Source organism: Falco biarmicus, chromosome 3 (genome assembly GCF_023638135.1).
Source record: "Falco biarmicus isolate bFalBia1 chromosome 3, bFalBia1.pri, whole genome shotgun sequence".
Lineage (NCBI taxonomy): Eukaryota > Metazoa > Chordata > Aves > Falconiformes > Falconidae > Falco > Falco biarmicus.
Genome location: NC_079290.1, coordinates 82,879,588 through 82,904,114, shown reverse-complemented (window position 1 = coordinate 82,904,114; position 24,527 = coordinate 82,879,588). Strand labels below are relative to the sequence as shown.

Sequence of the window (24,527 nt, the reverse complement as noted above, 5' to 3'; positions counted from 1 at the left end):
CTTACAGGGTCTCTGAATATGCTGTTTGTTCATCCACTAGACAACCTGCTGACAGTATTAGAAATTTGACTCACCTGAATTTTGACAATTTTTAATGGCAGAAAGAACAGTTAGCCAAATGTTACAGATATGTGCCCACTTCCTAAAAGTTTTTCCTATTTTGGACAATTTTAGAGTGTAAGCAGGCATGAAGGAAAGAAGCATATGGAGGTAGTTATTGAACTTATTACTTTTTAACTTTAAGAGTAGTAATATATTCAGCTTTTGGTTCAGAATATGATCACCAGTTATAATTTTTTTCACCTCAGAACTCTCCTACAAAAAGAAATCAATGCTTTGCTTATGGAGCCTATTTCTGTCTTCCTGGTACTCCTATAGACAACATTAAATGCAGCTGACCCAAATGCAGTGAGCAGGGTTTTGACCACAGTCATATGGTCATCTCCATGAGGAGATGCCATTGAAGAGCCAGGCTGCCTTGGTGCTATGACCTGAACATTCACTATAGTTCAGCAGTTCTACAGGTTGAGTTGCTCACAAGGAAATTATCAGCTGACAGTGTTATCCTCTCCTTTCTTGCTAGCCCTGTCAGTACTCTGTAACTGTCACTATTCCCAGTCAAGAGGAACATGATCACCCAGATGAGTTCACAGCTGCAAACCAGTTCTCTCCCCATCCGACAGCCCAGCTGGCTGCAGGATAGTAAACCTGAAAATGTGAAACAGAGAACCCACCTCTCCCTCTCATGATGTCATGTTTTGACCTTCTCTTCCCATACAGAGAAAAAACTAATGCCTGTAGTTACTCATGTGAATATATATCTATTCACAAACAAATGAAGAAGGCAGAAAGACTGCTTACCAGTAACTTATTCTTTAAGGTGTGTTGTTCTGCTACCTACTTTCCTTTCTCCTTCTCTCTGAATATATGTTAGAGTACTGCGCTTGAAAGAAACAATTTGAGGTAATACAGCACATATTGAAGATTATGTCTAAAGCAGATAGCTTTTCCATTGATTTCTTCTCCTGATGAGAGCAATCAGCAAGACCTTGAGCCTCAGCTAACTGCTCAGGTCAGTAAAGGGCAGTATGTTGCTACTACATTGTAAAATTACCTTTGTGGTATTTCCTTAAAAGAATAGTCTGCCTTAGTAGCCTGCTTTGGACATTATTAAATGATAGCAAATAAATTAAATCCTTTGTTCAGAAAAAAAGTACACCTTGATTTACAGCTGTCATGCTGTCCATTTGAGTCTCTTTAAGCTCTCAGTGTAACACCGAGTTTAACTCATATCCAGAGCTGACTATTATAGTGTGCTTCTAATTAGACTGCTTTGGAGTTGATCTGGAAAATGCAGCAGGGGCAGAATTCCTCATTGTTTGCTCTAGAGGGCAGAGGAAAATGAATAGTTATATTTGTAGTCCACAGCTGCAGTGGGTCCAGACTGGGAAGGAAAAGCCTTCACTGGTTAGACTTAGAAACTTTTTCTGTAGTTCAACATTTACAGATAGTAAAAGTATTTCTCCTTTCAGTTCACCTCCTTAAATCAGTAAATGTTTGATCTGATGCTTCAGTGTGAAAGTTTTCCTTAGTCTATAATGTCTGTTTGCTTAGCCAATAAAAAGGAAAAGCAGATTAAATAAAAAATTGAATTTCCAATCAATCCTTTTGTGTTTCATCACATAGAGAAACACTGGGACATATGGTTTCATAATTTGCCAAATGCCTTTGCTTGGAATTGCTTGAGTCTCCAGCTATCTTGAAATGCGTCGTAGTTTTTCTCTTTGCCTTAGACACAAATTGATAGATACTATTGGAACATGTTAAAGAACTAAAACCTTTGCTCTAAATGTCAAGACACTTCATCAGTGGGCAGACAACAGATGATTAAAATGTAATCTTAGATCAGATGTAGCCCCAAAACAGAATAAAATAAAATAAAATAAAATAAAGTCTCATACAAATTAGAAGCCTTTCTGGCTGACAAGAGTACAGGAATGTTTGGATTGTTCTGCTCTGCTGGGAGGCATAATATTACCACTTTCCTCTTGCTTCCCTAAGCATTTGGTTATTAGATATTCTTAAAGTAGTTCTTCTGAGATAATTTTCTTAAAAACATTTTACGTAATAAAAAGGTTTTTAATCTAGACCAGGTACTTTTAGTCTTCACAACAGTAAAAGAAAAATTCTTTCAAAGGTGGTTTGCTTAGTGGGGTTTAACACAGCTCGGAATCCATTCTTATTATTGTTTGTTAGCAGACATTTTTATAACTTATGCTACTAATATATGTGCAGAGAAATTATGATCTAAGAACAAAAATTATTCTTTTGTTTTTGCTTTTTAAAGATTGATGGAAATGGCTATAATAATTCAGGGTTATCCTTTTTCTGGTTTTCTGTTTTTTAATGAAAAGCCTTGTAATTACCTAGTGCAAGCTTTTCTTATGTAATACTAAATGTAACTCAAAACCAGTGTGTTCTTGAGATGTGCAGCTTGATCTTTAGCTCTTAGATAAGAGACCTACTGAAAATACGCAAAGCATATGCTACCAGTTGTTGCTTAGTTTGCAAGAAGATAATTACTTCCCTTTGGTTGTGCCACCCATGAGGTTGGTTCTATTCTTTTGTGTATATCATCCTTTTTGCCAGTATCCTAAAATGGGAGGGAAATGTCTGCTGGTTCTGAAACCCACCCTTAGGCTTCTTCACAGGAGCTGCTACCAGAGGAAAAATTTGAGTGGTTGTGCTGTGTTTTTCCTTTCAAAGCTGTACATCTCCCACATGGCAATGTCAGAGTAGGAGAGTAGTGAGTTGATGTGAGGTGGAGGTGCCTCCTCAACCACCTTTCTCCAATGCCAGCCTACGTTATTCGAAAACACCTTCACAGCATTTCCTCACCCATCTAAAATGGTAGAGACAGGCAGCAGTATCCACAAAGGTGGGATTTTTTTTTTTCTTATCTATCCTAGGTAAACGGCAAGGTCCACCATCCATTTCTGAAAAGACTAGGAGGGTACTGAGGATAGAGCCTGTTGTTTTATATCTCATTTAGCCTGCTCATGTCAGGTGCCAACTGGAGAGGCTGAATGAGGAAGAAAGACACCCCTGCAAAGACATCATCTGTACCCAGCTGCAGGGAGGTGTGACAAGTTCATCAGCCTCATTAACGCAGAAAACTATAATACACAGTGAGCCAGAGAGAATGCAAGAACTTAAGAACTGAAACGTATCTTAGCCAGGGGACAGTAGAAAATTTCTAATTTCAGGGGACATGAACACATGAAGAACAGCGTTCACCAAAGAAAGGAGGAGGACAGAAATACTGGAGGCAGATATAGAATTTCAGTAGCAGACATACCAAGCTTGAAGGCGAAAGAGCAAGAGGGTGATTATGGAAGTGAAATCTGGTTTCCTTTTTGTTATGGGGGAAAAAGACGAAGAGAAAAAAAAAATGAGGACTGGGTCTTCAGGGAAAGCCCTTTGATTGTCTACCTCCCTGCAAAACTAGATCAGTGACATAAAAAATAAAATAAAATAAAATAAAAAATCGCAGCCCAAATGTTTGGAGAGAAATGGGTAAACCATCATAATTTGGTTTTCTTTCCATACCATACCTGCTGGCTGGCAAAATCTGCTTAAAGAAAGCTGGGTTTTTTTGTTCTTGCATGTGTGGAATTCTGGATTCAGACTTTTAAGTAACCATCCAAACTTCTGGATCTTTTGATAGATCCGTATACCTCAAACCTCTAGACATTCTGAGTGAATTAAGGTAAGTAGTCCACTGTATTTTTGATCCTCACCTCTCCCCCAGTATACTGCTATGCAAGGTGTCTATCCAGGGAATACAGGTGATGCAAAATCCACTGAACTCCCGATGGGACTCTCCAGGACTTCAGTAGGTATTAGAGGAGAGAATGGTTTCTGTCACTAAGTTTGTCACTGGCAAATTTGCATCAGCAAAATGAAATAATAAATTGCAAAATATTATGCCATGTAAGAGCACTTTACCTTGAATATAAAGGAGATCTATTTGAAATAAGCAACAGGCAAGAAACCAAGGAATTTCATAATACCATATTTTAAAACTATTTTTCAGAAAAGAAATCATTGCATTTCAGAATTTATTAAAGTACATCAGTAAAATGTAATGTCTAATGAGGACATCCACTTTTATGATTATACTGAATTGTATTATAAAATCTATCAGCAATATAAGAGAAGATTGGAAAAAAAGTCTGGCATGCACAGTTTTAGTATATTTTGCAGTCCTTGCTATTCCGTACCTATGAAATCTTCAATTTTTCAAAAGGAAAACAATGTAAAAGAAATCACAGGGGAGGTGAGGTATTGCAGAAGAAATAGTAGTCAAAACAGACTGGTAGCCGGCTATGCTATGACAGACTGTCATTTTAAGCATGTGTCCTAGATAATTATGAAACATGGAGGAAAAGTATCTTAATAAACAGTGATTTCCACCAGTTTTATACCAGGATTTAAGTTTTTACAGTTCAACTCCTGAGGATGAATATAACTATGATGACTACAAGTTATATACTACTTTCAAGATGTTCAATGCTATAGGAAAATTTTACTCTATGATTAAGATTTGTCCTAAAGTTCTGTACTATGTTCCAACAGCTGCAGAGTCCTACATGCTAAATGAGTAGTACACTTAACGATTGCACAGGGATGGCAAAATGCAAATAGGAAATGGACTTCATTAATTATGTCAGTAAGGTGAAAGAAAATAAAATAGACTGGCACATTTGAAGCTTAAATTCTTTCTGTTATTTTAAGCTTCTGTTTTGGAGAGTATTTCTAGCTGGAGGTTGAACCTTATTAAAAAAACCTCAAAGGCATTTTCCTGGAATTTAATGCCATTAAGTATTTGGCTGAATACAAATATTTGGAAGAAATGGGTCTTTAGAGGCCAACAGTATTATGAGGATGTGATTCATTGATCTAGTGAGGTCAATGAACAAGCTCCAGGCAGATGTCTTTCAGCATTAGACCAGTATCTAGACTTCTAAGATTTTTAATATATTATACATGCACATGTCTATGTGTGTGTCTTATTTTTTTGTGTAGATATATATGATCTGGTCTGTGTCTGGATCTGACAGACTTCTAATTTTAGCTTTCTTTTCACATTTCTGGGATTAATTTCACTTTTGACTGGGTCTCTGAATGCAGAGACGTGAGTAATCACTTCTCAGAGGAACAGGCGGTGGAAATCACAGCTTGCTTTTGCTCAGAGTAGGCTTGGGACCTTATAATCCTTAAGGTTAATTGCTGTTACTTCCAGAAGGACAGATCATTCCCTGTCATTTTGGGCACTCTGGAAACAGTAGCACCCACTAGCTAGATGAATTAAGTCATATTAGTCTACTCCAGAGGATGCGGAGTTTTACGGGGTAAAGAGCACAAGTAAACTTTGTTGCTCCAAAGCTCAGGAAACGAGAAGAGGCCAGGACTGCCTCAGATGCTCTCACTGAGCACTCCCAGGTTCCTGTTTCCCATTGCTTCTCCCAGAGAAAGTTCCTGTACAGTTCCTCTCACCCTTTTACCCACTCAGGCCACAACACCACTAAATAGAAAAAGGTCCAGGAAAAAAGCTTACACACGACACCCTTGGACATCTGTGTTGCTTACTTGTTGGCTCACTTCCCAGACTTGTTTTGGACCACCCCAGCTACTGCTATCCCAGAGAAAACCTGGGTGTGACTCAGGGAGAAATTTGCTTTATGCACTGTTAGCAAGAGGCAGTACAGGTGGGGCTGCACCATTTGGCTCTTTTCTGCCCTCCAGAGTGCCCCATCCCATTCCCGGCAAGCTCTGACCTCCCGAATGCCCCAGTCTGTCCTTGCGGCACCTCCCAGGGCACACAGCACGTGGTTGCTTTCATGCCACAAGAATGCCGTTCTCTGGCGTGCAGCGTCAGCGTGTGCTGCATGGCGGAGCTGCAGCCAGCCCCTGCAGGAGCAGTTGGCACTGTCAGACAGCTTCAACGTGCGGCTGGTGTGGCAGTGAGTATGGACTTGGTCTAAAGAGACCAAGGTCTCTGAATTCCCTGGAATGGGGGGAAAGGGAGAACAATCTATGGGGAAGCATTGTCTTTCCCTAGTAAGTGACTTCTCATTGCAAACAGAAACCATGCTGTCTGGACTATGTAGCCTTGTCTCCAACCTTTAGAAAAAAACAATTAGATTATATCAGATTGAAGCACTATCTTGACTTCATACAGTTGAGTCGTCTTTTTTGCAATAACTGAGAAGAGTCTGTGGGGAAATGTCCTTGCAGGACAGTCACGCTGCTTTATGACGGCAGCTGTAGAGATTCCCAGGCTTTGTGCTGAGTAAGCAAGCTTCAGCAACAGCACATTACAGTGTGTTTGCCCAGAGGCAATGCTGACTGCCCACCTAGTGCTTTCAATGTATGGGCTTGTATATTTATGTAGCACTGCTCCGTGTTGTGTACTGGAGATATTTGTCGTGAGTTTGACAAACTCATTTTCTTGCTTTCCTGATTCCATTGGTTCCATTTAATTTGGGAAAGTCTAGTCAGCCTGACACAACCGTAAACTGAATATGTAAGAATCTATGAACGTCATATACAATACTTTTGTTCCATACTAGCTGTATCCTGTCACATACCAGAACCCTTGCACTTGTTGTGGTGATCTAATAATTTACAAATGAGATGCATTTACCCTTCCAGAACTATTTGCAAATTCATCAGAAAACAGGAGAGTCACTTCATTTGCTACATTAAAATCTTTTGTGGGAAGGCCTCCATGTCAACAAATAGCGGTTCACAGCACAATGTTTGGAAACATACGAACTAATTTTTCCTAGACAGGAATCTCCTTTTTCCTTTGAAGCTTTGAATTGTTTCAGTTCACTTCTCCCAAAGAGAAAATGAAACAAACAAAGTCTGACCTGATAATCCTTCCATATCCACAGAATTCCCCGTGGTAGCTTTGAGATTATTACATTTCATGCAAATTAAACCAGTTTTCACAAGTTTCAACAGCAAGTCACATTTTCATCAATTCATAATCAGTAAAGTATACACGTAGGTGTTTGCAGATGTATGTACTGTTTCTCAGGTTTGAATCCATGAGATATGAGCACTAGTTCTTATTTATACATGTATTATTATTATTAATGCAACTTTAAAATATTGTCTCTTGAAAGATTGACATGGATTTTTCAAGAAGCCTAAAAACATTCTGAGTCCTTTTCATATGATTTTTGTTGTTACAGTTTGTGATGGTTTTATTTGTAATTCATTATTCTCCACACTTTGAGTGCTTCTAGTAGTGTTTTAAAGTCTGCAGTGAGATCTTGTTGCAATATAGAGGCCTTTTTATATCAGTGGGCCTACAGCAAGAAGCATCATCAGGCCTTCTTGCAAGGCAGGGCTTCCATGTTTAATGGTTGTACAGGACATCTTTGTGGTGGATCAAATTGATGTTGAATATTTACACAGTAAGTAGAACGTTCTTACGTCAGTCAGGATATTTTTGTGAAAATTTCCAAGTGGAAGCAAGGCTCTAGGCTACAAAAAAATCAAACACATAGTTAGAAAATTTTACTTTTTCATGCTATTTCAGGTGGACTGCTTGGATATTGGTTTAAGACCTAGCCTTAGTACAGTGGACAAGTATCCCAAGTTACACTCCGACTAGTGAATGCTTTTTCTTTCCTCCAGACAGTAATTCCTTCCATGAGTATAAGAACAATCTGAAAGGACATTGCATAGTGAGGGAAGAAAGAAAGTACATTACAGATTAAGAGAAATAATGGCTAAGCATGTTATGGATATAAATTGAAGTTTGATAATATAATAGGGGACAGTGGTTCTTTCTTTTTTTTTTTTTTTTTAGCCTGGTATTCCTGAAAAGATTTTATTTCTGCTATGCTTTAGCTAAATAAATACAAGATTGTTCCATAAAACTGAAAACATTGATGTGTTTTGAGAAAGGATGAAACATAACTGGGCTTCATAGTAAGAAAAAAAACCAACTTTGCATGGAAGTATCTCTGGGTATATGTTTAATATATGATGCCTGCCAAAATTGTCTAACCTCTCTAGAATTTGATAGTATAGAATTTCGTGATTTTTAGCCACATATTTTTGTCGTCTTAGCATTGATACTTGTAATTAAATCTTACATGTCATTCTACCCTATCACCTATTTAGCAAACCTACATATTTTTAGAGAAGAAAAGATGCAGAAAGTTATAAAGGTCTTTTTTTCAGCTTTCTCCAATTTCAGTGTTTAGTGTGTAACTGTGTAACAGTATTACATGTTATATTTAAAGAATGTGAGCTCATGAGCAACTAAGAACTGTTTCTGCAAATCTGTAAATTGTAATAATGAAGTTTAAAAGTTTTTGAAGCCTTTGAAGCAAAATCCCCATGTAATGGAAGTTTTACACACGTGGGATGAAGGTATGAGGTTCCAACAGTGAGTTTAGCTCTTTGTGTATTGTCAGTCCAATTTTACCTTTCTTATTATCACAAGTCCTGTCAAACTACTTTATTTTGCTCCCCCCCCCCCCCTTTTCTTTTTTTAAGGACACAAATGCACTAATGCTACGTAACTTCTGAGAGTTCAGGATACCAACAAGTTCTCAAAAGCATTTGGTTGCTATCTTCCAGTGAAGCATGCAGATCTCAGTGTGGGGAAAATGTGATGTGTTACAGACAAATCTCAAGGAGGTCTGTAATACAATCATGAGTGAAAGTTACAGTGAGGAGTGAGTTACAGTATCTGCTCAGTTTCAAATATCCTAGGCAGCTGATGATCATTATTGCCAAAAAAGCTGCCCTGGATACTCTCAGCACAGCAGATAGAGAGAGAAGCAGTATAGGAGGCAACATAAGCTGGGAGCTGGGGTGTCTCTGGAGAAGCGCTGTCTGACAACAGCTTGGACTACTGGGTGGAAATGCCAGCTTTCTTGCCTTTCTAATTCCCCGCAAAAGTTTTGACAGATTTGAGATATTCCTGCAAAATGCTTAGATTCAATTACAACAGCTTTTTTCCATACAATAGTGCTGTCAAGAAATGTTAACCTATTAAATTACTTCTAGGTATTTCCTCACAATAGATTTTTTTAAAATGATTTTGCTTGTTTCTTTGTTTTCCCACTTCAGAATAAAATTTGGGAATGGAAACAAAAATATTGCTTGTTTCTCAGGGGTAACAGCATTCTATAATGGATCCTTACACAACAGGGGCTTTTCTCCACAAATTTGTGCATCAAATTTGCCTTTCCTTTAAGAATTTATTAGCTTCTCATTCTCTCTTAAGGTCATGGACTCTCTTCAGTTTTAGTAATCCCTGTGGGAAATGGGCCACATGTTTGTTGTCATTGATATCCACCATTTCCTTTTTTTTTTTTTCTTTTAAGAAATATTGCCATATGTTGTTTTCTAGATTATTTCCTATGTATTCTCTAATTTCTCCTGAATCACCATCAGTTTCTTTGATCAGTTTTTAATAATTTAAAAAGAAAAAAGAAAAATTACTGTAATATTATCAAAAGCTTTACGTGAGATAGGGCTAAAATATGGTTATCTTGCCATCAAACAGTCTTGTGTAGAATTCTTTTTCTTTTCATTACAGCCTCTGAACACATTCTTAGTCACATTCAGTTACCATCAGATATTCTGCTAACCTGGAGTAATGGCATGTTGGCAAAGCAGAAACAAGAGTTAACGCAACAGATAAAGCAATTACGTCATAAGAATAGAATACACTATGCCCGTATGTGGGGAAGAAAAACTCAGTGATGCTTTTGACAGTAGAATACAGTAAACTGGGCCAGGGCTGCCCAGCACAGCCGTGTGCTATAGACAGCCAGAGCAGAGAGTGTCAACCATGTGTTGTGGCCTGATCCCAGCCAGCAGCTAAGCTGGCTTTCCGTGCACACCCAGCCTGCTTGCTGGTGGGGTGCTGTGAGAAGCAGAAAAGGACTTGGCTTTGTGTAAGCACTGCTCAGCAATAGGAAAAACATCCCTGAATTACCAACACTGTTTCTAGCAGAAATCCAAAATACAGCCCCATACTAGCTACTATGAAGAAAATTAACTTTATCCCAGTCAAAACGAGTACGTCATCCTCATGTAGCTCATAATCCTGGCTGGATGTGAGCTGGGCTGCTCAGATATCAGGGGGCCAATTTCCTGCAAGCGTAATAAAAAGTGTGTTTTTCTAAATTTAATGCTTGAAGATAAATCCAACTTCCATGTTAACATGAGTTCATATATCACAAGAAGGTAATAAATCATTTCTTTTGTTATCTTCAGAGCCAAATTTTGTGTCGTCTTATGACATTGGCAACTTCACCTACTTCTTCTTCCGGGAGAATGCGGTGGAACATGACTGTGGGAAAACAGTCTTCTCTCGTGCTGCTCGAGTGTGCAAAAATGATATTGGTGGCAAGTTCGTGCTGGAGGATACCTGGACTACTTTCATGAAAGCTCGGCTGAACTGCTCTCGCCCTGGAGAAATTCCATTTTATTATAATGAACTACAGAGCACTTTCTTCCTGCCAGAGCTGGACTTGATCTATGGGATTTTTACCACTAACGTGTAAGTAAATTCCATGATACACTTTATTTTCTTGCTATTTGTGAAAGTAAACACTAAAGCTTCTGAGCTGCTCTCTTCTGCATATGCCAAGTAAACACAATAAATTCAAACTACTTTTTTGCCCAATCCACTGTCCTCTTCTGAACAAGTGTCAGTTCCAAATGCTTCCCATGTGAATTGTTGAAGGTGTATGAAAGAAGGAAGGATTCTTAATATTTCCATACAGTGGGGAGCCAGTTGTGTGTAAGACTGTTCAGTCGTCTTTTTCATACATTCTTATAAAGACATTATTTTTTTTATTTTGCACACTGTTGTAATATATAAATACATTACGTATTTATGAAATAAATATTTTATTTGTAATGTGACATGGTAATGAATTTGACATGATGTAATTTGACCATGTCAGGAGGAGCTCATCTCACCCAAAAGAGCACAAGAGGTGCTCTTACGTATTTTAAATTAGTTCTAATGTATACTCATATAAGTTTGAAGGTCAAACCAAGAATTTAATCTAATTTTAACTGAACATGTTATATCAACACAATAAAACTTAAAAAATGTAGTTTAGTCTTAAAAATTAAAATTGATTACATATTAAAATATTGCATCAACATAAAAGCTTCGTTGACTCTGAGCCTGATATTGAGAGTTGCTTAACTCTTAGGAAAAAAGGCATTCATCTTAGAAAAGCCCTTTGTTACCTGAAACATCTTAACTCAAGTTCATATGGTGCTCAGTGAGAACAGCCTATGTGTTATGGCTGTGCAGTCCAGTGTTCAGACCACTGGAACAGTTTCAGATTTTGGTTTCTGATTCTCTCACTTGCTTGCAGTGTCTTTCTGTGTAATTCAGTTTTACCAAGGTTTTTAAAAGGTACTCGGGCACCTAAAATGTAGATCAGTGTCCTTTTACTGTAAACACCTGAATGCCTACCTTCTATAAATACCCATTAACCAGGTGGAAACAGTCACAAATTGATGCCAAAAAATTATGATCCCTAAGTATTTTAGACAGTGAGCATGACTTTGAGCTAATTTTCATGCTTTTGGTACAGTCCTTTACTAACACATCTAGGCACCTTCCAGACTCGGGCTGGCCCCTGGGCCAGCAGCTCAGGCAGTAAGCATGACTTGCTTGCACGAGGCTGTGACAATTCATGACTTGTGACATCGGATGGTGGGCTTAATCATTTTCCTGCCATGGAGAAATGTAGTCAATCTGAATGCTTTTTTTAAGAGAATAGTAGACTTTGGAACTACCAGAGAAAAGAAAATTCGGTGCTCTTTTCATCAGTAATTTTCATTTCATTGGTCTGTTTTATGAGATAATTCGAATCTTAGAAGACAGGTATGTCTCAGGTGGCATGCTCATATGCTGTTCAACATGATCTTTCATGAGAAGTCAAAATAGCCTTGACATGCTCCTGCCACAGAAAGTCTGACTTGAGGACTTCTGCTCCAGAAAATTCACAGGGCTTTTGCCATGGAAGGGGAATGATGTCCTCTCAGAAGGGCTGTCCTGACAATATGGGGAATGATGGATTTTCCTGTGCTATAAATTCCACAGTTTCTGAGGTTGAGTAAGGATATCAGGGCTGCCATCATCACACTGTGGCTCTTCCCAAAATTGACTTGCTAATGTAAGACTACCTTTGCCACATAAAAGTTTACAGTATTTGGAACCTTGCTGCTACTTTCTTCTTCCCCAATGGCTCAACATTCTGTCTTGTCCAACAGAGAGGGACTATTTAAAGAGGAATTAATTACAACTTTTTGGGTGTGGGGTTTTTTTGATAGGTTCATTTAAATTATATTTGTTCCTGGTATAAAATACTGTAACTAAATTTTTTGACATTGTTGAAATGTTGTAGGGTTAGGCTTACTTCCCCATGATGAATACCTGTTCACAGATATCTGCACAATCCATGATACACCTTGCAGCCCTGGAACCTGATGGTGGAGAAGCACCAAGGTTTCCCACGAGGGGAAACAACATATTTCTTTTTGTTGGTGTAACAGTATCAGATATTACTGAACCACAGTCAGCATTCTTCAATCTCAGTATCTTCAGGACTGCAATGATTTTATTGTACCACAACACTTCTTTTAATATACTGTGAATATACTTTAACATACTTGTAGGAAAAAACCCTGAAGCACTTCTCTCAATAAATATTGCATAATATCAAAACCTGTACCCTTTATGTGTGGCTGACTATTAAATCCACGAAGCTGATTTTGTTTCTTTCAGACTATCTGAAAATCTATAAGCACGAGTCTAATGTCCTTTAAGGACCTCAAGAAATTCCAGAAGACATTGGTGTGGTTAATAATATTAGTAAGCTGTGTTTAGTGATGGTTTATATAGTCAAGGAATTGTCAAACCCAATGATAACTGATTCTGCAGAAATTGTTAGCATAAAACTTAAAGTTTTGAGGTTTCTTTTAAGTAAGAGTGACAAACATACGAAACCAAATTGCTCTTTTGCCCTGTTATTAAATCCATATGTACTAACTCTTTTTTTCAGTGGTTGGTAGGTTTGATCATCTAGGGTTATTTTTGTTTTCCTATGGTGTTGGATTTTCTATAGTAGACTTTCTTAAGCCTTGTGCAAATTACACAAGGTGGGGGGAAGAAGAAAAAAATAATGTTATGTGTATCAGTTGTCAGCAGTTTTACCTGCAGTGGAAATTTTTACAATGGCCACCTTCATTATCTATCCCTTTATCTCAAGTTGTGGAAAAGAACAATGCAGTTTTTCATATTACGAGCTCTCATGTCACTGGATATATTCTTTACAGTGTGCAGAATTACTTTATTGTCGTGTATATCACGTTTTCAAGACAAGAACAGGAAATTGTATGTTTTGTCTGGCTGCTGTTTATTTCTGTTTATTCCTTTAAGAGGGTATCTTGTAACATATACAGTCCAAGTTGTTTTCTCTGGATGGGTTTCTGGAACTTGCATTCTTATTGTGGTGCAACATCTCTTAGAAGACAGGATTTTTGTGGATGTGTCTTACCTAGGGGTACTATAGGGTCTAGAGGCATACCGTATGTTGAAAATCCTTACTTCTGTTGTGTTGACATTGCTTGTATAGAAAAAACATTAATGAACCCTGAGAATAATGTCATCCTGAACTTCGTAACTAGAAGAAAGGTGTCCCTAATGCATGTGATTATGTGTGGAAGTACAGCCTTGTTATATTAGAGCAGCAGCAGAAGGTAGCAAGTTCTGTGTTCCTCCCACAAGAGCTGCTTGGCAAGGCTGACAAAAATTTTAAATCCAGTGTCTGTGCCTAAATCAGCACATCATATATAAATATCTTGAGGTATCATCTCCTGGCTGATTGTACCTGCTCTGTTAATTACTTGAAGGATTGGAGAATTACTGCCTTTTTTATTTATTTTTCAGGAAATGGAATTCTTAATGTTGTTGCCTAGGTTAATGTTTATATTTCTTTTGCAGGAACAGCATAGCAGCCTCAGCAGTTTGTGTTTTTAACCTGAGTGCCATAACTCAGGTCTTTAATGGACCCTTCAAATACCAGGAAAACTCTCGCTCTGCTTGGCTTCCATATCCCAATCCTAACCCTAATTTTCAGGTACAGATACATGGGACAAGACAATAGTTTATATGAGGTTTTTTTAAAGTGCTGTATGGTTCATTGTTAGTAAGTCCAGTTATGCATTATGTTATAGCCTCAGACATTAAAAAAATTACAAAAAACAATAAAGTCTTAAGACATCCCCATATTTTAACATACTTAACCTTCCACCAAATAATTTGGGTTGAAAATCAGATGTGCTTTGAAGGGTAGGAGAAAAAAGACTTAACTTCAATTTTCTCTCAAAATGAAACACTACAGTTATCTGTCAAGGTAACATTAATTCTTGGCTGAAGCATGATCAAACTGCTTTTCTCTCTGACACTGTATTTGTGCTATTAGAACTTGAGAAGGGAACATTGTTTGACAGAGAAAAGTGTGTATGTGTGTGTAAAGGAGGGGTGGTCAGGATTTTGTATATTTTCCTGTGCAAGGTGATTAACACTCCCTGAAGATTCTGATTGAAAGAGTTTCTGACACGGTTTGCCCCTCATTTGAACTTGGCGGCCTCAGAAGGTGTAATAATCTGCAGTTGGCTGACTGCATAAAACTAATTAGTCCAAGGTGGGTCACTCCATAGAATTTCCTACAAAAAGAAAAGGCTGTTTCCAGTAAGCACATATGCATGGTTTTCTACTTCTGCGTAGTCACCACTCCTACTAGGACAATTTCAGTGAGTATGATTCTAGCAAGGGAGATGGAAAGGAAAACAGCATTAATGAAGTGATTAACAGCAACAGTTTTTCACCAAGACACTTAAGCGTATTCACCTTTATCCTCCTTTCACCCTCCTGTAATCTCAATGCAATTTCATCAGTTCAGTGGTGCTCCTGTAACAGCCTTCCCTATCTTCTTGTAAGATTCATGAGATCTTTGCAGGCATGAAACAGAATCACCCGTTGGGGACTGTAGGTAGTTTTAATTACTTGCTGATTTATGCAAATGAAAGAAAATAAGGCACTGAATTTGCTCTGAATTACAGGCCAGTGCCACGTTATCTTTCCTAAACAGTATGTTTGGCATTAGCCCGAAGTGACAAGACACCATTTAAGTAAGCTTTGTTGCAGAAGTGGGCTATATTTGCATACAGCTTCTTACATATTGCAGAAATACTTGTATTGTCAAAATAGTGGTAGCAAGAGGGTCTAAGTGAGGCTAAATTCTTGAAGGAGAAAACCTGAAGAAAGGCTTGTATGTAAAAAATCTTACCTTCTTTCTGACTAGGTGAACAAGTCCAAAAAAAATTACTAACCTATCCCTACAAACCTTGTATTAATACGTTGATAGTTATTGTGAAAGCACCCTGTACAGATTGGTACATACAAAGATGACAGCCTGATGGCTGTGTAAAAATGGTGTAAGTGTCTGTCTACTGTACTCTCAGTGCTCACCTCAATCCCAGTCAAGACTGCGATGTTGAATAAATTTCTTGCTTGTGTGGCTTATTTTAATGACTGGTACTTCACCCAATTTACAAGAACAGTGGCAACAGTTGTATCTTATCTCATTAAGCAACAGCTTTGCAGCCAGCACGAGTGTTAAAAGCTGTAACATGGCCTTTTAAAACACAGTATTGAAGCCAATTAACTGATCTCTAGGTATCATTAGTGATGTTGAACTTCTGTTCTTTCACAGGTGCTTTTATTCTGTTGAACTTTGTTTAGATTTTTGGCTCTGTAACTGCAACAGTGATATATGCCAGAAGCTAGACTAGTGCTTAGAGCTAGGTATAAACATTTTTTGTGACTTGATGGTGCATGAGAGTACATACTTCACATAGATGTGTTATATTCATTGTCTGAGTCACTGGTTTCCTTCCCAGAAAAAAGAACTTTTCTTTTGTAGAGTCCTTATGATAAAATATCGGAAGTTCTGTTTGTGTAGTCTCAAAAGTAGATTTCTCAGAGCACTCACCTACTTAGCAATAACAGACAGAAGTATGTGATTTGAAGGAAGACTATTGCTATGTCATGCTAGTTACATCAGACATTGTATTTCCAAGACTGATTTTATTAATGAAATATTTTCCAGATTAGAATATTATTGGAGGCCTGGTTTTGAGGAACACTGCTTTTCTCCAGAGATTGTTGCTTTTCTATTTACACAGGACAATTTCCATCATAAGACCAAGGATAATCTGCATTTCAGTGTATTATGAGTGTTCCAGCTGGAATCTTTCCTGCTTGATAGATTCAGAGAAATTCTTTTTTGGCGTGTGTGTTTGGTTGTTGTTTTTTTCACTGGCCTGACATGTAGGGTGCTCGCAGAGCAAGTAATTGTTTCCTGCCAGTTGCTTAGCTGTCTTTCCTCTTTGTATGATCTCTCATTATTAAACTATTTATTTGAGTTTTTCTTAATATTTGTGGATTTGGAATGATCGCTGAATTTCAGGTTGTAAACGTGGCAATAATGGAAAAATAACTGGTAGGGTTTTGTACACTGTACTGTTTTGTTCATGCTGTAATTCTTGGCATAATTTATGACATAGTAGAATAGAATGAAAAAGTATGACTTCAGTATGTCTTTCACATCACTGACATATTTGATAAATATTGTGAAGTACTGCTTTTCTTCTCTGCTGCAATTATGCATGAGTAAACTTGTGGATGTTCACATATTCACATGCACTAAGCAGCATTCTCCTTTGTGTCCTCAGTTGAAGACTTAAACACAAAGATGCTAAAATTAACTGCCACTTATTTTGCTTTGTTTATTTGGCTGAAATTTGTGTGCGCAATTAGTGAATGTTTTCCTGTGGGGAAAGTGTACAGTTTTCAGATATAAAATATGGTCAGTCCAAAGCAAAAATGTCTGTGCTGTGGATAACACTTTATAGTTAGAGCTCTGCACTGCCCATTCTTGGCTAGTAAGCACAGGGTCTGAAGAAGCTGCTAGAACCGGGTGGGATGCTTTCACTTGGGATTTCTGTCAGACCCTGGCTGTGGTAGTACATGGGTTTACCTTTGAAAATTTGTCTTTAACACTATTTCTGTGTAAATTATAAAGAAAATTATTCAGGAAATTCTGTGATTTGTTGGACGGTAGGTTTTCAGCTTCTTGCCCTGTGAACACAGGATGTAGCAAAATATTACTATAGCCCAATTGTGGTCGTCAGTCTGGTGCCCTTCCATACTGTTTAGAGTTAGGGAGCCTCCATAGTGCTGCCTCAGCAAAGTGAAGGTTCCCCAGTCACTGTGGGGACTCTGGTCAGCACCAAAATGAGACTTGACAGTGGAATTCTGCAGTGTCGCTACACGATACACTCTTGGGTTTTATTGTCTGGTGCTGTAAGTTAAAGAGTAAATCTGTTGTTGTCGTTGATGCATATAGTAACATTACCTTTCTATGTTTACAGTGTGGCACCATGGACCAGGGTTTGTATGTAAATCTGACTGAGAGAAATCTTCAAGATGCTCAAAAATTCTTCTTAATGCATGAGGTCATTCAACCAATTATTCCAATTCCTTACTTCATGGAAGACAACAGCCGATTTTCCCATGTGGTTGTGGATGTTGTTCAGGGCAAGGACATGCTTTTCCATATCATCTATCTTGCCACAGGTATGAACTCCGCATTGCTGTGATAACTACAGAAGTTTGAGGCCTATGAGTTCTAAAGTTCTGTGAATCAGTTATGAAATATCTATAATGACCCTTGAACAACAACTTTTCCTCTTTGAGAGTATTAACTGTGCCTTCTACCTTCTCTGAGTAGATGAATTCAGCAGTTTGCAATGTCTTTGTTTATATTATATTGTGAACTCAAATTTTGGTGTCTATCTCCTATTCTCCTTTGGAAGGTACGAAGCATACATGCTCCTGAGGGACCGAATGGCTGGAAATTCTACAAACAGGACTTTACAAGTTTCTCTGACTTTTATTCTTTTTATGTAGTTCAGGGTACAGTCCTCGCCGAGATAAGGTGGTTTAGGATCCTCTGAGATAGAATTAACTTTTCAAGTAGCAAGTACAACTACTGCTATTGCTATTTCTGACTTTTCTGCTCACAAATATTTTGCTTTTCCTTTTTGACTAATTTTCAAGTCATTCAATATTCATTTTCACACCCCGATTTGTTATTTGCCAATTTATATATGAGCTTAGCAATGAAATAAAAATATTCCTCCACCTAAAATTGCCTTGGTTAGATATATTGCTTTCTTGGTTCAAAATTTCAAACTTCTTAAAAGTAGCGAAGGTGTCAGAGAACTTTTTGCAAAACAAGACTGTCCCCAGCTGAGAGTGAAATACTAGGTTGGAGTAACATGTTTAGAGCCTCATGGCATAAAACTTAGGGTACTTCTCAAATACTTAGTCCTATGCACATTAGTAGGGCATAGCTCATCAAAGCAATGGTTTGGTAACGTGTATCATTTGTCTCACAGTAATGAGTAGGCACCAAATACAATGAATTTAAGGAAAGAATCTGTTGATCAACAGGAGGGAAAAAATCCTAATCCTACTTATTTCGTCTTACAATCAAAGAAGTAAATTTCAAAACTGTCATTGATTCAGTAGAAACTGGATCAATCCTTTTAATTACTGAAATTATGATTTACTAATGAAAATTTTATATTCTATAGCTTATCATTTATCAAGAGCCCAAGAAAAATATGTATTGCGGGTCAACATATGATTTAATTTTCCCTTGAAGCATGGTACCATTTTTCAGAGAAGATTGCTACTTTTGAGTTTGAAGAAATTTTATAGTAATTTGGTGCTTTCAGGTGAGACAGTATTTCTTTGCATATTATCCTTGTAGCTTTCTGATTGTGCTCCTTGAAAGACAGGCCGTAACATAAAAGCTTTTAATAGGTTAAAAATGTGCATAGTTTTGACCAGTTCTAGTCAAAACAGCCAGCTGGTTGGTAAATCATCGCATTTTAAATGAAATCTTGCCAATACTAAATACTGTTTGTATTCTAGAGGTCTCCTGGCAGAAACCAAGTTAGAGAAACGTGTACTGAATTTGTTTTATATGAAGAGACTATCACTGCATTGTGGATATTTACATTATAATGACAGCACCAAGAATGATGTAATTTGACATAATTCTGATTGTCTTCAGTTTTCAGTTTCCCTTACTGTGTTACCTTTTATGTTTGATTCAGTAAGTGTGGATCTAAAACTTTACGTTTCATGGTTCATTAATAAAGTGTGTTCAGTAAAGATTCTAGGGTTTTTTTTAATGCATCTTTCTTGCTGCTAAGAAGATATTGCTCCTATACTCCTTGTGATGTATGCTGGCCTTCCACTTTCATTCTCTGTACTGCTCGTTTTGGTCATTCCTGGAAATAGGGTACTACCTTAGCTGGATCTTTAGTCTGACTCCAACACATGCTTTATGTAATCGTGCACTGCATGCTTTATAAGTGTGAGAAACCATATGATAAAAAACCTCAGGAAACATTATTGTGTTCTTGAAGTTTTCTTGACGTAGCCAACTCTTTCACTTTTATTTACTGAATCACTGTGGATTTTGTTAATATTCCTACTGCCCCACTCCCCCCACAGTTGAGTGAAAGTGCTAAGCTTTTTTTCCCAATAAATACTAATATTCACTTTTCATAAAAATTACCTTTCTGATAGATTTTGAAGTTACTACACCTGTTTATATATAAATACCGTATCTACAATACATAAGGGAAGTTTACAAATCCCAAGATATACCAAATTACACAGTGTAATTTACTTAAAAGTCATGATTTGAGTAGAAAGGCAGTACTTTACCTTCTTCAGGGTGCAGGTCATAATTTTAATTTCATTGTATTGGTAATGATGTAGCATCTTAGTTCTCCATAGTCCTATCTTTCCTTGTGTAGAAGCTGTGGAGCAGTTAGCATTGAGTTTGCATCCTAAACTGTATGTGGTAAAAGATCACTGAGGAAACACCACTACTTCTGTAATCAAAAGAAACTAAAAGGCAGAGGCCTTAACTTTGAAAATAAGCAATGGCTTTGAAAGCAGACCAGGTTTAATAGTTTCTAATTCCTCCAGTGTCCCAGCCTTTCTCCCATATAAAATGTCATCTCCTTAAAGCTTCTAACACCATAAAGCATGTGTATGTTTGGGAGAAGTGGAAAAATGGGGCTACAGTTACTTACCAGACTGAGAAAGGTTGTCATTATTTTATCTTTTCTGATTTAATTTACTTGCATTATTAAAAGTGGTGGCAAATTAAATTTGGAGTTAATTTTTTGTCACAGTGATCCATTTTTAAAAAACCCAAAGGAATGGTGTAGGGAATAACAGGCTGGTCTGCATTCCATCCTTGGGAAAATCAAGGAGCGCACCTCCTTGGAACACGTTTCTGTGGGCACATGATGTAGAAGGTGATTGGGAGCGTTCAGCATAGATTTACCAAAGGTGAATCACACCTGACCAACCTGATTACTTTCTGTGGTAAAATGACTGGATTTGGGCATGAGGAGAGTGTGGTACCTGAACTTTAGCAAGACTTTTGACACTGTCTCCCACAATATTAATATAACCAAATTAGGATGTGTGGTCTGTATGGGTTGACAACTGGATGCATAAAACCTGCTTGGATGTCAGGCTCAGAGGGTAGTTGTTAATGGGATGTATACAAGTGGTAAGGAGCTGAGTACTGTCCTGTTTAACATTGCAATTGTTTAACAATTTAACATTGACCTGGAGGAGGCAACAGAGTGCACTTTATCAAGTCTGCAGATGACACCAGACTGGGGTACCAGTAACTACACTGGAGGTAAGCACTGCCATCCAAAAGATCTAGGCATGCTGGAGGGATGGAGTAGCAAGAACCTCATTAAATTCAACAGGTGCAAATATGAAGTCCCAGATCTGGGAAAGACTGACTGTGCAGTGATTGAGGCTGGGGACTGACTGTCTAGGGAACAGCTCTGCTGGAAGGACTTGGGGACTTTGGTAGACAGCAAGCTGAACATGAGCCAAGAGCATGCCCTCACTGGAAAGAAGGCCAACAGTATCTTGGGCTGTATTAGCAGGAACATAGCCAGTAGATCAAGGGAAGAGATATATGTCCCCATATACTCAGCACACTTTAGACAACATCCAGTTTTGGCCTCCTCCCAACACAAGAAGGACATGGATAAACTGGAGCTTATTCAGAGGAAAGCCATCTTCTGTTGAAGGCTGGAGCACCATGCCATAGGAGGAGAAGCTGAGGGAATTGGCCTTGCTCATCCTAGAAGAGAGAAGGCTTTGGGGGGTGGGGGGCTAGTAACAGCCTGCAAATACCTACATGGAGTTTACATGGAGAACGGAGCCAGGCTGTCTGAAGTGGTGCATGGTGGGAAGATAAGAGATAACAGGCAGGGAGTTTCAGACTGGATATAAAGAAAAAAATTTTCACTCTGGGGACAGTCAAGCAGTGGTTTGGATTTCCCAGAGAGGCTGTGCAGTCTGCATCTTTGGAGGTTTTCAAGACCAGACAGCAATCCATTCTATGTTACAGCTAGCTCTCCTGTGAGCAGGTTGGACTTGAGACCTTCTGATGTCTCTTCCAACCTGAATTGTCCTCTGTCTATCATATGCCAGTACAAAATGCAAACTGGTTGGGCTAAATTACGTTTTTACTAAACACTGATAATAGATGCCACTGTCCTTTCTGCTGCCAAAATGAAAGTGTGTTCAACACTAGTGTAAGTACTGGCAGTAAGCAATTTACACCTAGTGGTGTAAAGCAGGATGGATCCAACCTATGGTATGTGGGATGTACTTTAAATAACTTGTAGTTACAATTCATTGCAACATTCTTACAAAAATTGTCTTTTAAATGCACAAAGCTGATTTCAGTGGAAAGGTAGGCACATAGGTTGGATTAAATACCAGTGAATCCTCTGCTGTTAGTCAAAGCAAAAATCCCATTCTTTGAAGTAGATGGGCAGTAGTTAAGAGAAAATTCTCTCTCGCCCTCCTTTCATTCACTTACCTATCCACACTGTTACTAGAATACAAACATTGAAGAGGAGGATAACCCTGGCAGTATAAAAGTGTAATCTAATTTCATTAAACCTTAAATAGATACAATATTGCTTTAAGAGAGACTGGGAGTAAGCAAACAAATGCAATAATCTGCTGTGTCAACACTCTTGGTTTCCTAAACCTTTGCCAAGTCATCATTCTTCCAGGAGACTCTGATGTGCCTAGATTTAACAGCTACTGCTCATATCAAAAATATACTTTAGTACTTTGGAAACACATCTTAATCTTTCACTGCACTGACTTCTAACACATAATGAAGGGATGTATCAGTTCCTACACATTCTGTGTTGCTTAGAGCTAGAACAGTGCTACTGGCTTTAGGCAGGCAGAAATCCCTGAAACAATTTTGAGTGATTCAGAAAGGAAAGTCAAGGAAAGCATTCACAGAAGTTCTGAGCCAAAAGTCATCTCTAATAATAAGTTGAAGTAGAGCAAGCTAGATAACAACCCAATATTCTGACAACTTTTCGAGTTTAAAAGACTACCTCTTCACTGGAAAAAAATCCAAGCAAAATGGTTCTATATATGTCACAAGTTTTTTCCCCTCCCTTTTCTCCCTTTTTCTTCCCTCTCATTTTTTTCTCCCTTTCAATTTAAATGCCTAGGTGTCCCATGGTTAAAAAATTTGTCAATATCAAAAGGTTTTCAAAGCATTTTTCAGAAAACAGGATGCTGCAACAAGTGCACATAGTCCTTATTTAGAGGAATGTTGCAAAATGTATTGATTTATTAGAATGAATATGAAATTATTAGCTATGATGTCTAGTTTGAGGGTATTCTGAAAACAATTTCTGGTTGCTGTTTCTTGGGAGTTCTGAGAAGGTAATATTTGCACTGTCTGAAAAGAAACTTTAAGGCCATATTTTAAAAATAACTTGGTGGAGAATCTCCCATATTTGCTCTATTCTCCAGTCCCGCTGGACTGAGTATGTCCCCTCTGTACCCTCAGTAGAAACAGTATATGCCCAGTGGTGGATCTTGATTATTGGGATTTATAGTTTAGCATTGATAAAGCTGGGGTATGGCTGACTTAGGGAGAGTATGAAACCTGAAGAAAGATTTCTTTTTGGTGACATTGCATGTCTCTAAAGAGTGGGTTGTTCACTGAACTGAACCTGAATTTCTATTCTGTAAAGCCAGTTTTTATCTGAAGCTTAAAGGTGACTGGAGGATGTTACAACAGATTTTGAACTTCCCTTTCCAAGAAGGTTCCAAGTGTTTTTTTCTCCCTCTTAAGACCTCAAAATTACAAGTAGCAATGCAGACAATAATGGTAAAAATAAATCTGATGAAAAACATACAACAATTATTTTGAAGTGGAGAGGTTTCACAAAGAAATTTCAAAAGATATTTTTGAAAATGCAGATGGATTTTTCATACATTTCCGTTTAGAAGGGTTATAACAGGTAGTAAATCTCTACGAATGTAACATTTTTCTCTTGAAGCCGTGATACTACAGATTTTCCAGAAACTAGTCCCAACCTCGTTAAGAGATTTGAAAGTATGCATGAAACTCAGTTTGAAAATGCTATCAAACCAGTTTATATTTCTTCTGTTTGCCTTATTAAGCAGGAGTAAATTGATGCGAAGTAGTGCATATCCTCTGTGATATTTGTTACAGTTCTATCTTTTTACTTTTGTTTTTTTGTAATCAGTACACCATACTTTTCGCTATGGAACAACCCCAGGTCTTAACAAGAAAAAAAAGCTGTGTCTGTTTTTGCTAAGAGATCTTAGATGAAATATTGACATTTTCCTGGCAAACTACAGCTTCTGATCAAAGTGTGCAACTTTCACAGTTTAATGTGCATGGCTTCATAATATATGTAGTATGTGTGAAGTTACCAACCTTAAAATTACAAGCAAAAATATATGCTTATATGCATTTCATACATGATGAAGAGAGCAATAAAGTTTAAACTGACGGATTATTTTTTTCCAATATGGTGCTATGTCTGACTTTTTTCTTATGTGTTTTGAGGTTCTTGGAAGTAATCTATAGACAATTTTTGTAGAAAGGAGCTATAGACATTTCCTCTCAGTTTGAGATAAACCTTTTTAGTCTAGAAACTGCAGTATAAACACAATAATAATAATAATAATAATGGTCAAAGTAGTTGTAATTTGAGTCACAATTCAAGTGTGAAAGTGGTAGGTAGTCTGTTTGTATGTCTTAATACTTTCTAGTTCAAAACCAGAGAAACAGGTGAAAGTGCAGATGGATAATGGGGCATATACACTGTGGCAGACAGTTGTCACCTTTTAAAACTTTTTCTTTTCTGTTGTAACAGAAACCATGTTGCTTTGTTTCTTATGTCTTTCCTTGACA

The 24,527-nt window shown here is 37.8% G+C and overlaps 1 protein-coding gene across 5 annotated transcripts in view; it reads left to right on the top strand.

The window, feature by feature from the left end:
• SEMA5A (semaphorin 5A) overlaps positions 1 to 24,527 on the top strand; it is a 350,205-nt gene that overhangs the window by 202,311 nt on the left and 123,367 nt on the right. For all 5 annotated transcript variants that reach the window (XM_056332052.1, XM_056332048.1, XM_056332050.1 and 2 more), the window contains exons 9-11: positions 10,318 to 10,603; positions 14,075 to 14,210; positions 17,569 to 17,773. In XM_056332052.1, coding sequence (XP_056188027.1) covers positions 10,318 to 10,603; positions 14,075 to 14,210; positions 17,569 to 17,773 — 627 coding nt within the window. The remainder of the gene's footprint in view (positions 1 to 10,317; positions 10,604 to 14,074; positions 14,211 to 17,568; positions 17,774 to 24,527) is intronic.